The sequence below is a fragment of the Aythya fuligula genome, chromosome 22 (genome assembly GCF_009819795.1).
Source record: "Aythya fuligula isolate bAytFul2 chromosome 22, bAytFul2.pri, whole genome shotgun sequence".
Taxonomy (NCBI): Eukaryota; Metazoa; Chordata; class Aves; order Anseriformes; family Anatidae; genus Aythya; species Aythya fuligula.
Genome location: NC_045580.1, coordinates 4,214,575 through 4,227,471, shown reverse-complemented (window position 1 = coordinate 4,227,471; position 12,897 = coordinate 4,214,575). Strand labels below are relative to the sequence as shown.

General features: G+C 52.5%; 1 protein-coding gene across 1 annotated transcript in view; it reads right to left on the bottom strand.

Moving 5' to 3' along the window:
• POU2F3 (POU class 2 homeobox 3) overlaps positions 1–12,812 on the bottom strand; it is a 39,292-nt gene extending 26,480 nt beyond the window's left edge. The window contains exons 1-3 of the mRNA XM_032201951.1: positions 12,605–12,812; positions 8,712–8,765; positions 7,919–7,987 (exon numbers count right to left, since the gene is read on the bottom strand). Of these exons, the coding sequence (XP_032057842.1) occupies positions 7,919–7,987; positions 8,712–8,765; positions 12,605–12,812 (331 nt within the window). The remainder of the gene's footprint in view (positions 1–7,918; positions 7,988–8,711; positions 8,766–12,604) is intronic.
• Positions 12,813–12,897: the final 85 nt, after the last annotated feature.

Sequence of the window (12,897 nt, the reverse complement as noted above, 5' to 3'; positions counted from 1 at the left end):
TAGACGCCTATCTAAGTCGAGATGAATGGCCCTCTGGAGATGACAATTTCTTTTTATTGACTACAAAGGGACCCAGGGGCAACTAGTTCAGGCTTAGATGTCCAATAGTGTGATATTTAAAACTGGGCGAGGTGATTTCTGCTCCCAGTGGTTATGTAAATGGGGGCTGGATACACAAATCTCTGCAGCTTTTCAGCAGGATCAGTGAGTGTTTGCGCGCAGATTTATTTGCAAACAAATCTCATCTTTTTCTGTTTCAGCAAAAGCTTGTGTGGCGAGTGAAATTAAAATGACTTCATCTGCAAGCCAAGGTTTGGGTGTGATAGGGATAACAACTCTCTTGTTCCAGCTAAATCGCTGACTTTCCTACAAATATTTTAAAAAACAGGCTGCTTTCCTCCCCGTTTCTATCAACATCAGGACCCACGCTGAAGGAGTCATTCCTCTCCTTAAAGGAACGGGCTGTTCAAACAGCACGGATCTGCACTTAAGATTTAATCTCTCCTAGCTCCAGGAGATAAAAAGAAAGAAAAGTGTAAGTGGCGGCAGATTCTCAACTGCTGCAAACTGCCAGAACGCCGCTCGTTTTGGTGGAGCTCGGCACCAGCCAACAACGTGCTCCAGCTACGCCAGCCAGGCACCACGGCCCTCCTTTCCTTCGGCTGCAGCAAATTTGGGAAGCTCTGGGATTTAAAGGGAGCAGGGCTGCTTTGAGCTCCTCGCTCTACCTTTCCCAGGAGCTTCCCCATCCATTGCCCTCTCCGTGGGTGTCCTGGACGGAGGGGGAGAGGCAGCGATAAGCTCCGCCGGCTCCCCGCAGCACGGCAGCCGAGGGCCGCGCTGCTCTCCTTGGTTCACCTGGCAGCTGTTTTGCATAGCACTGGCATCAGATCTGGTGCGAGTTTGCCTGGGGAGGTTTCTCTGGGGATGGGAGCAGCAGCTCAGTTCCGGACGGCTTTTCCCCCCACCCCTGTTGTTCCCCCCCTGTCTGGAAGGTTTCGCGTGCTGTGAAAACCGAGCCCCCGCGCCCCGTCGCAGCCGCCCCGATTCCCACTGGAAGCTGCCCAGCCAGTCCGGCTCTTGAGGATAAAAGCCCCAACCATGGCAGAAAGGAAAAAAAAAAATCAAGATCGCAGCTCGGCTTCGCCTCGGCGAGGCCAACACATGCAGGAACATGCAGATGTCACCCGCGGGCTGTGACAGCTGCCCGTGGCTTTTCGCCCCGCGACAAAGCAGGGCTGCAAGCAGAAGGCTTCATTCCCCTTCCCACCCAGCCACACGCTTGATGTGCCCCGCAGTTTGATCTTGCAGAAGGGACAGGGAATGAGGAGGCGATTTCAATCTGCAGCAGGTGTTGGGGAATTCCCACAGGGAATCAGTTTTCTGCCCGTGCATTTGGGAGGGAAATTCAGAACAGCTGAACGGCGATGGGGGAACAGTGCCAGGCAGACACCGGGCAGGGGATTCAGGCTCAGATGTCTAACTTTTAGGTGTCTAATTCCCAGCCAATTGCTCTAGGCTGCCTTTACAGCCACGGAGAGGAAGCCGGCGCTTCCAGAGGGCAACTCACCTCGCCCCCAAGACAGAGGGCAGAGAGATGAATCACCTTCTGCTGATGCCTATTTTCATCGCTGACTCCACAAGGCGCCCGGGGTGAGGAGGTCAGGCTTCAGCCTCAGAGTGCTGAATATCTCAAATTAAGATTAATCTCACCTATCCTGAAGTATTCTGGCACCCCAGCTGATAAAGCACAACGCCGTTAGAGATTGACAAAGCAGGCCAGATGCAGAGCACCTTTCAGTACACGTTTTCTAGAGGCTAAGGAATTAACTCGTTCACGTTGACTGGTGCAAGAATCCAGTCCCTCACCAAAAACACAGCGTAAAGTTAAAACAACATCCAAGAGCAGTTAAAGAGAAGAGCAGTGACACTCATTATCGCTATGAACAACACTCGAACCACACACCGTAAATGAAGCAAAACATTCACCTGCACTGAGATGGATGGGGTTCTATTAAGCCAAAAATATTCAGCTCCTCAGTAATTTAACTCGCTTTGGATACTCGAGCAAACACCATCAGCAACCTCTCTGCCATTCCCAGCAGCCAGACCAGCCACTTCTGCAGAACTAGCAGCACAAGCTCTGGCTGGGACAAGCTCTCTTAAATCACCTTGTCATCACTCCAGTGGCTGGCCCTGATTCCCCCACCTGTGCCCAGTGGTAATGGGGAGCAGAAAGCGCAGCTGAGCAGACACCACTTGGTTCCCTGCACCCTTACCTGCCCTGCCGGGATGCTCCCTGTTCCCAAGGTTTGCTCCAGAAGTTTTACTTAAAAGGAGCAAGGGAAAGTCTGAGCGGGATGGGAAGTTCTCAAGGCAGCCAAATCGGGCTGCAGCTTTCCTGCTGTTTGCACTAACAACACAAACAGACCAAACCGGGGCATCGGGGCATCTCCATGGGAAAGTCAGGGCCGGTTAGCAGGAAAAGTGAATGTGTGCTGGCTGACTCAGAGAGAGGGCTGCACGGCTGCAGGGGAAGCTTTCACCAAAGGCTCGAGCGTTTCATTTGGGTGGAAACCCCCTGGGACATAAAATTGCCTTTCTTTTGTGAGCCTCACGCAACTCCCACCTCCTGGTGCCACCGCAGCTCCGGGCACGATGTACCCTTCGTGTGGGGCAGGGCGCGGGGGGAACGCAGGACAGCGAGTGTGGGAGACTCGGGCAGCTTCCAGAAGGAAACCCGAGGGCAGCAGTTGTTCCCACGGAAAACATTTCACCTGCAGGTGTTGGGAGAGGGCAAGTCTCTTCTCTTAGACCAGAGGCAAGAGGCAGATCAGACCAGCTCTTCCTTTGCCCCTCTAATTCAAGTCAAACCAGCCTTTTGTTCCCCTTTCCCCTCCCCATCCTTTTTTATCCTCTTCCATAATGGGATGTTTAAGAAAAAAAAATAAAATAACCCAACCTCAAACCCTAATCACCTTCATTTGAATTTCAAATATCCCCCTCCTGGCCTCCCCCACGCCCCAACTGACTCGGAGCTGGGAATATGGAAATTTCTCCTGCTTGCCTTAAATGTGGCTGTGCTATGAAAATCATCAGCCTTATGCAAATCCCGAGCAGGCCCAATTGCCATAGCAACCAGCTGTTTCCAGCCCGGCTGCTGCTGCTGCTGCTTTTATTTATTTGGGACTTGTCCTGGGGCTGTTCGTGGCTGCAGGGGAAAGAGAGGAGAGAAATCCTGGAGGCTCGGAGGGAAGGTTCACGGGGGAGAGCTCGCCTTGGCGAGCAGAGGCACGGCCAAGGACGGGGCTCGGCGTGGGGCTGGGGAAGGCCAAGTTTCCTCAAAAGTCTTTGCCCATTTCCAGCCCTGTCTGCGGAGGTAACGGCAGAAGAAAGGGGAAGGCTCAGCCTGGGCATCCCTGGGCTCGCCTGCTGGGGGGTGTCTGCGAGCAGAGCAAAGCCTGAGCACCCCCCGACCCATTTCACACTGCTGGCGTGGTTTGGGCATGTTTCCTTCTACCTGAGCTGGAAGCAGATGCTGAGGTGAAAGCCTCCGTATCCTATTTGAGCATAAGCCGTGAAGTTTAAAAGAAAGCCTTCCCAGCAAGCCCAGAGCCCTACCACAGCCATACGACAAACACCAGTGACCCCAGCCCCCGGGAGAGCTGTGCCTGCAGCAGGGAGCTTATACCTGGCCAAAATTGGGGGGACGAGCTGGGGACCCCCACTTCGGGGCTGAAAATCCCATTTGCACAGGGAACAGGTGGCAGAGAGACTGAAACAAGGGCTCTGGTCTTCCACCGTGTGGGTTTGATGCAGAAAGCATGGACAGACATCAAGAGATGGGGTGCCTGGAGGGGCCTGGGGCCTGGTGGCAGCGTTTGGAGGTGGGCTTTTAGCTCTTGCTGCCACCCTTCCACTGCCACAAGCTGGCTGGAGTTGAGCTGGGGGAGAGGAACGACACTCAAAGGAGCATCCCCCCTGCAAGAGCAGATGCATCATAGCTCCTTACCACTTGGCCTGCCTTGGGGTTCAAAGGAAAGGCTCCTCCTGACCTTCAGAAGAAGGGAAATCTGCTCTACAGCTTCCTAACCCACCAAGAAACGCTTCCCAGGCTGCGAGGCCGAGACAACCACAGTGCTGTTGCCCCTTTTCCACCTCCACGTGCCCTCCCCACACAACCCCACTCCTCAACTCGTCTGTGCACACTGCCACGTCACCATCCCAGGCAGCGACACCAGCTGTTTTAGGGCCGTGGGACCACTGTAGGGCCGTCCCATGCTGCCTGCAGCCCCGCAGCCCCGCTCCCTTCCCCGTGCACCGGGATGCCCATCGCGCACCCTGCCCTGGGCTCCTGGCAGCCTGTCCAGCTCCCCGTGTTGCAGGGTGGGGAGGGAAGATGTTCGGAGCGCCCGCAGCTATTCAGTTACCGATGGTTGTGTTTGAAGAGCTTCCCTATCGCCCTTTTGTTAAGGCTTTGGCTTCCCCCCCATAGCCTCAACAGATGAAATCAAAGGGAAGTAGCTTTGCTTGGTGTAACCTGTTTTGATCAAGCAGATAAACGGGGAACAAGTGTCTGACACAAACAAACAGACAGACAGAGGCAAGTCCCACCTCAGCATTTTGTTGCATCAGATACAGAGGGCTTAGATAAACCACAAGAAGGGGGAGATCTCTGCCTCTCGGCTGGAAGACCAGGGGCGACACTCGGCAGTGCCAAGCCCCCACAGTTCCCATAAAAAAAACTCAACCCAGAACTTGCTGGCATGGCTTTCATCAGTTTAAAAAGATGAAAAGAGCTCGCAGCCAAGCGCAAAACTCGCGCTTGTCATTACCCCCCATGGAGTCCGCGGGGCTGCCGGCGAGCCCAGCCACAGCCTGAGCTGGCAGCGTGCAGGAAAGGGCAGAGAGGATGGCATGGCACGGCATGGCACGGCATGGCACAGCTCCACGGGCATAACCTGAGCATCTCACACACGTGCCGCGATAGAAAAGGCAGGGGTGAAGCAAGGGAGGGCTTAGGATTTGCAGGAGTGGGTAGGGGATATCCTATTTTATTTATTTATTTTTTAATTATTATTGAGGTCGTGGCTTTTTCTACCATGGCAGAACCTCGCTGCGACCAGCAGACAGGGGGATAAAAGGAATACAAAGAAATGTGGAATTTTGGAGGAGATCTTACTAAAAGCTTTGAAGTGTTTTTTTGTTTTGCTTTGTTTTTTATGAAATTGGTGTGGATAAGGAAAAATAAAAAAAAAAAAAAAAAGAAAGGAAAGAGATAGAAAGAAAGAAAGAAAGAAAGAAAGAAAGAAAGAAAGAAAGAAAGAAAGAAAGAAAGCAAGCTTTCCTAGCCTCCTATGAAAAAGGAAATTTTGAATTTTTTTCTCAAAAAAAGTCCCACAATTATTTTAAACACTTCCAAAGTAAAATAATGCCCCAAATTACCCTTTTTTTCCCCCTCTTAGCCTAGAACTGGCGGAGATATGAAAGGATGAGATTATGCTTCTGCTACTGCCACTTCCCATCAGATCTTTAGGCATCAGTTTTAGATCAAGGGCTTGGTTTACAAAAGCATTTTGGCACCCAACTCCTTTTTTTTTTTTTTTTTTTCTTTAATATTATTATTATTTTAAATTCTTTTTGGAGCCAGTCTACATCTTTTGGTGATGAAAGGCCTTTGTAGATCTGCACCTAGAAAGATTTCCAGCCCTTATAAGCCGTAATATTGGTAGTTTGGTAACTGCCCTCTCCTTCCAGGGGGGAACAAATTTCCTGGGGAGCAGTGCATTGGTGCAATTCACTGGGAAATGGGTCTTCAGTTAATCAGAAATTGGAAAATAGATTTTCCCACATGAAACTGGTCAACAAAACACTCTTGCAGTAAATATCCCTCTAACAACGTGTATCGGGGAAAATAAAAACGTTCAGGGAAGTTCAGCACAAAGCCCTCTGTTGTTTGTAAACGGGATGCTCGGGAAGAGGGGAAAAACCCAACAAAGGGGCGGAAAAGCTTTGGGGCAGCATCGAGGCAGCCCTCGGTGGGCTTGGCTGGTTTTGAGCCCTGGTGGGGCTGGATGAGGCCCTGAAAGACACCGGTGGCAGCAGGGCATGGGGCTGCTCTGGCCCCAAATCTCCTGTAGGGTCCCACCACCTGCAGCCTCTCATCCCAGAGCCCCAACGTGTGTTCTTGTAAGGTCTCCACCACTCCTGGTGGAGGAAAGCCTTGGAGGAGAGCCTGATTGAGACAAGTTGCTTGCATCAGTCCGCAGGGAAGTGTCACTCTTTTGTAAATGAGGGAGATTTACTTGTTCTGATTTCCCTGCCTGATTTGAAGGCTCCCGGAGCAGTGCTGAACATTTTTGTTATTTTAAAACAAATTGCCTCCACTTCTCCGCATTCTCCTCTCAATTACCACTAGAAAGAGGTGCTACAGCTCACACTAATGGCTGTCTGGGAAGCTTACACCAAAAACCGCATTGCACCCAGCCAGCAGCCCCTGCTGGGGCACAGGGTGCTTGGGGAGCCACTGCCTCCCCCTTGGAAGTTTCTCCCAAAATGTGAGCGGGGAGCTTTGGAAGGGCTCGGGACACGCTTGCTGCCGGGCGGCGTTGGATGATTTATCTCAGAAAACCAGCTCCGGGGCAGCTGAAAGCCATGAGCAGAGGCTGACCTGACCAAAGTCAAGTGGAGTTCACGGACGTGAATAGAACCAGATTTTATCTCTGCCTTAGATTATGTCAAATAACCCAACTTAAGGGCTCGGAGGATTTCTAGACCTCAATGTACGGTGTAAATAAAGGGGCAGTTTTAGTCCCATTAAAACATGCCTAGGCTTCTCTGCCTTTACCAAGATATCTCTCTCTCTCATTTTTTATTTTTTTTTTTCCTAAATCCTCTTAATCAATAAAAGGAGAAGTAAAATCATCCCATGTGAAGTTTTAAGCTATTGTTACACATGCCCCCACCCCAAGCTTAGAGCTCTTCATGACTCAGAGAACAATTCTGCATTGCCTCTATGAGTTTTGGTTTTGAAGAGTGTTTATTTCCAAGTCTATAGATGAGTCTCACTGTTTCTAATAACCTTTCTTCTATTACAACTATAACCAGTGGGTGCTTAATGCTTTTCTTATTGCTATTTATTTGCCTAGAAAGGAGGCTGACCATAAGCCACATCCTCAAGATCCTGCACTCAACCCACTGCGGGCAGTGGCAGTCAGAAGCGATGCTGGAAAACACGACACGGATTTTTTTGGGGGGTATCTCGCACCCTGTGGCAGTGCAGGAATTGGTAGGCAAACTGGCAGAAATCAGCAGTAGTGCCAGTGCTGTTATCTTCATGGGATCGCCCAGTTCTTCAGCTTTCCATCTGCAAGGAGAGCTGAGGCTTCTAGCCACAGAGCAGGGAGAGGCTGAGCATCAGGTGGGAGTAGTGGGGATGAGAAACCCAATCACGCCTCAAGAAGAAGACCAATACATTTTGGCTGGAGCTACCAAGCTGGATTTGACTATACCAGAAGTCCCTCCCATTCTTCTACATATACGTGGCCAAAACAGGCTTCGTCCCTGGGAGTTTTGTCTGGGGAAACGTTCCTGACACGAACCCTGCGCACAACGGAGAGCTGTTTGTGCTGAGCTGAGTGGACCGGGACCATTTCGGTGCCATTATTCATTTGGTGAGAGAAGGGAGCGTGTTTCCATGCTCAAACCTCAGGGCTCTCCCAGAAGGATCTTGCATGCTGATCGAGATACCGATGCAATCCTAGCCCAGAGCGCATTCTTGGTCAACTCCCCGGCTGGCTGGAAGGACGCAAGGCAGCAGCAACAGGAGCAAAGCACCAGCAGAAAGTTCCAGCACCTGAGCCCTCCCGATCCCTTCCCCTCCCTCGGTGCCCCCCCCTGTGTCCCAGACCCTCCTTACCTGGCTCCACCTGGTCGGGCTCGTGCCGAGTGTCTGTGGAATCCGCCGCATCGCCGCTCATCTTGATCTCTGGAAAAGATGGCACAACTGATTTTAATAACAGGTCACAGTCCCAGGCAACAGGCACATGTGGCTTCCACTAAACAGCACAAATGAATGTGTAATTATAATAAACCATCAGACTTTCAAATTTCTGATTCCTCAACATACAGGCACTAGAATATTCATCAGCTCTGAGGATGCACTTTCCCTCCTGTTGCTCTTTGCATCCCCCCTCGCTCCTTTCCCCCCTCCTCAATTCGCTGCTGTGCCTCTCACCTCCTGCTCTGCAAGGGGCTCGGGAAGCACCAGGAGCCCTCCCTGCCCCGCTGGCCTCTCCCCTGAGCTTTATGCAGGCTTCCCAGAGCAGCCAGTGACACTGCCACACCTGCAGGGGATCCCTCCCAGCTTTCTCCCCTCTCCCACATCCCTTCCTTTTTTTTTTTTTTTTTTTTTTTTATTTGGGGATGGTGCAGCCGGGCCAGAGCTTGGTGCTGTGCAGGGCGCAATCGGCCAGGGCCAGCTTTGGAGATGCAGAAGCAGAGCAGGATGCTCAGGGAGGGAAGCAAGCTCTCTTCTCTTCTCTCACCTCCTCTCAAACTCAGCTTGCTCTCCCCAGAACATCTCTTGGCAAAGTGCTGCCCCGCACGCACGTGCTCACAGCCCTCTCAGACCACAAAGCAATGTCCCCAAGGAGAACACTGCCACCATGCTTCCCTCCATCCTTTCCAAGGCCAATAAATTTGTCATTTACCCTTGAAGTGATGGCTGCCACCACACCCGGGGCCACGTTCTCCTTCGGGGACAGCTGAAAGAAAAGGGTGGGAATAGTCAACTTTGCACTGGACTGCTCCTGCCTCCTTAAAAGAGGCAAAGTACACACTGGGTGAGAGAAGGAAGAATATCTATTCAAATTCAGTCGGACACCCCCTCACCCTCTTCTCCCCTTTGCATGGGAATTTTAACTCTTTCCAGGCTGGCTGGTTGGGGGGGGGGGAAAAAGATAAGAATACATTTTTATAAAGAGCCGACCGAGTGATTTGCATGTGCTTCCTGCAGCCAATCCCGGCCACAGGAGGCATCCGATTTGCATCGGGGAATAACAACAGCGTGGAAGCGGGGCGAGTGTTTGCTGTGGTTTTGCTGGGGTAGAAAAGGCAGGTGGAAGCCTTCTTAAAGGCATCATGCAAACCTTTTCCTCTTTCCTATGTGTGCCTTGAATTATTTTCAAGTGGCCAAAAGGGTGAAGAGAGACCCATAAGTTTTTATTCCACTTTCCCTCTATTACTCACGATGAAGCGGGCAGAGCTTTCATTTATTTATTCCCCCTCTATTGAAACTTCCCGTGTGCAAACTCTCTGCTTTTTGGCCCAAACGGAGTAACTTTATTTAGGCTAAAGCTTGGAACTTTTTCCCTCAGTAAATGACTAAAAGAAGCAAAAAAAGTAAGATTTTACGCCACAGGAGTGCAGCAACATCCACGCACTTCAGAAAGTTCCTTCCCTGAAATTGTCTAAGCAGCGAGGGAGGAAAAGGAGAGAGAAAAGCGTTGCTTTTCAAACAATCCCTCTGCAATTAAGACGTGAACATTTAGTGGGGCTTCTAAGCATTGCTACTGCGGGAAGAGTAATTATCTTCAGTTATAAACATCTTCTTGTCTTGTAACACTGCCAAGGGACCCTAACTTAGGCAGTCTACAAAGCACAAAGTTTTGCTTGCTGCCAAGAAGAAGCTTTAAGAAAAGCCAAGTTTTCAGAAAATAGGGAAAACCTTTACCCGTATAGAAGTTTGGCAAGAACGGCTGCACGTTTGAAAAAAAAAAAAAAAAAAAAAAAAAAACAGAAATAACAACAAAAAAACCCTACTGCAAGCTTCCTTGTGGGCACACAATTTACAAACGTGCCTTAGTAGAAGAAAATTATCTCATCCCCAGGACCACGGGGGCAGAGGGAGGGATGAGCAGCAGTTGTGCCTTGCCCCTCTGCATGGACCCAAGCACCCTCCTGGTGCTTTGCAGGAGCCTCAGTGACCCAAGGGAGCCAATTCCCACAGCCCATGCACTTTGTACTGTGCATGGGCAGTAAAATAAGCTGGCTGGTGCTCGGAGCCCTGTCTCTTTTCACGCCAGGTGAGGCCCTAGGCTGCCAGCAGCCACCCTCAGCCCCCAGCAGCAATAACCCTGCAGCTGCCAGTGCTTACACACCAGCTGTAGGCCATCAGAGAAATCCCCTCCTCCTGCAGTCAGGAGATAACGAGGCACCCGTGATGCTCTCACGCAGAGCAGAAGAGTTTTAGTGTCACAAAGAGTCAATTTCCACTCATAAACCTGCAAAAGTTATTATAGTTTAAATACATTGTGGGGGAAAAAATAAGCCAACAACAAAACAGGAAGAAAAAGGAAGAAAATTTGATCCTTTTGATCAAATCCTGCTTGATAGGAGTCGTTTGGGGCTGCCCACCTTTCAAACACCTATGATAACCTTGCTGCAGCAGCCATCCTCCAAGGGCTCCTTGAGAACAGGGAGCAGATGCAGAGGGGTGACCCACACAAGTGCAGCCAGGATGATGGAAACTCCTCCTCTTTGTCCTCTGCGTTAAACCAGGGAGAGCGAGACACAGCTCAGCTGGATTTGAACCCCCACGTATGGCAAAATTTCTAAAGACTAAACGGGCTGCGAGGCTTTGAGGCTAAAAAAATATGTAGGCTCCTACCACACCGCTTTGCAATACACCCAGGCTAGTAAAAATATACAGGCAGGCTAGGAAAAAAAAAAAAAAAAAAAAAAAACTCTGGGAAAAATAATGCAACTTGGGACTGCCTAACACTTAACCACAGACCTATTAGGAGCCGCCACTGTGGCCTGGGCCATATTAAAAATGTGCTGCTCTACCTCAGTTAGCAAACATCCCTGGAGAAGAGGCAGTCTGGTCTGTTTACCCAGACCAAAGAAACTCTACCAGTGCAGACAGTTCTCTGGGGATATATCTGCATCTATATTTTGGCTGAAACAAATGGTGTCAGCAAATAAAGCTTTCCCAAGCCCTTATTCCTAGTAGTTGTCCTGACATGGGCACCAGAATAAACCAGCCTGGTGGCTTTAGGAGGAAAAAACGAAAGCCAGTGGTGGTAGCAGGGAGAAGTTGGGTTGGCTGGGGCCAGCACCTGAAGCCTGGTGAATTTTGCTGCATTTTCTGTGCCCGAGCCCCCGCGGAGGCTGCAGGAAGCTGAAAACACCCAAACGCCTGGGGAGGAGGAGGAGGAAAGGAGGAGAGGAGGAGGTTCTGCTGGGGGGAGCCTCTGCGTGGGAAGGGGGCGAGCAGAGCCCCCAATCCCTTTGTGCAGTGGGGATGAAAAAGGGCTCGGCACCCCCAGCTTGAGCACGCCGGCACCTTTGCAGCAGTGGGAATAAGCTCCCTGGGCTCTGGCACGTGAAAGCAGCTGGGCCCAGGTTCATCTCCCTCCCTGCAAAACCACGGCGTGAAGCTCGGACCCCTCGGAGGGCAGCGGGGTGGGATGCTGTGGGGGCAGGTGGGCTCAGCGCGCACCCAGCGTGCGCAGCTCCCGGCCAAATCCACCCTGGGAGCGGTGCCGCCGGCTCTGACAGAGGGCACAGTATCGATTTGGGGAATCTTCTCATGAAGAAAGAGTCGCCCACAAGCAAAGCAGATGGGCGGAGGGGAGCCTGCGGGGGATGCGGCCCCGAGAGGCACCGCTCACGCACGCACGCCCATCGCAGGTGCTCGGACGAGTCGGGCTCGCACGCCGTGCCGGCACCGCCAGCCTCCTGCCGCCCTGCTCGGCCTGCACGTGGCCCCCTGCCCACAGCACCCCCCATGCCACAGAAGGGGCTGTCGGGATCCATCCTGTGCCGTAGCCCTGCTCAGCTCTCGTGCCAGCACTGCCCTCAGCCCCACGTGCTCAGGATGTTCCCTCTCCTCCAGCACGGGGGCTCAAGAAGAGGGCAGGAGCTGAAGTGGCTCTGTAGGATGAGCCCCAGCTCCATGCAGCGCCGAGGCATTTGGCAGCCGTGGCTCTGCTTCCCCTGCTGCTTGCAGAGACGTGAGGCTGTGCCTCCGTGTCAAAGCCCTGCAAGGCGCGGATACTCCTCCTGAGTGTCCCCATTCATTCATTCCTCGCTCACCTCGCCCTCCCACAGCTCTTCCCTGGCTCATTTTTCCCTCTTTGTCATTAACCTTCCTCCTTCCAGCCCAGTCCCATCCCTCGCTCACACTCACCCACCCCCTGCCACCCGTTCTGCATCCCTCGGGGACTTTACCCCCCTCTCACTCCTCCTGGCTTTATCCCAATGACTCAGGACACCGGTCAGGCACTACCTGCCCATTCTCCAGCTGCCCAAGAGATATTTGTGCTCTGCCCCACAACCCACGTTGGGGCTGGCAGCCTGAGCAGCGCTCCCAGGCTGTGGGCACAGCTCGGCAGCCCCCTAAATAGGGCCAGGGCAGCATCCATCCCCCAGCTGGCTCTTAACCAGGCACTGGCTGCCGTCACCGACTCCAGCAGAAGAGAAGAGGAGGGAAAGGAGGGAGGAAAGGTCACGGGAACCGGAGCAACCCCATTTCCTGCCCGAGCCCACGTTTCATCTGCGTGGTGAGCCCCAGCCCGATCCTTCCTCCAGCGCCCTTTACCTGCGTGCACAGACTCCAGGTTCACCATCCTGCTGGTGGAGGGAAATCCACGGTGCGCCCAGCCTCCTGCCGTCAGCCCCAGGTTGCCAGGGGCTGCCAGTTTGCCCTCCCTCCTCTGCCACCCGCTGCCTCTCAAACCGGCCGTGGGTCCGCTCCCCAAGGGACCTAGAGCTCCATTGCCTGTTGCCATGCAGGGCCAGGTGAGCATGCGGCGCCGCGCCACGCCTCGCCCCACCTCCGGCTCCCTCGGGTGCCCTGACACCCAGCAGCCTGGCGCCCGGCCCATGCAAAAG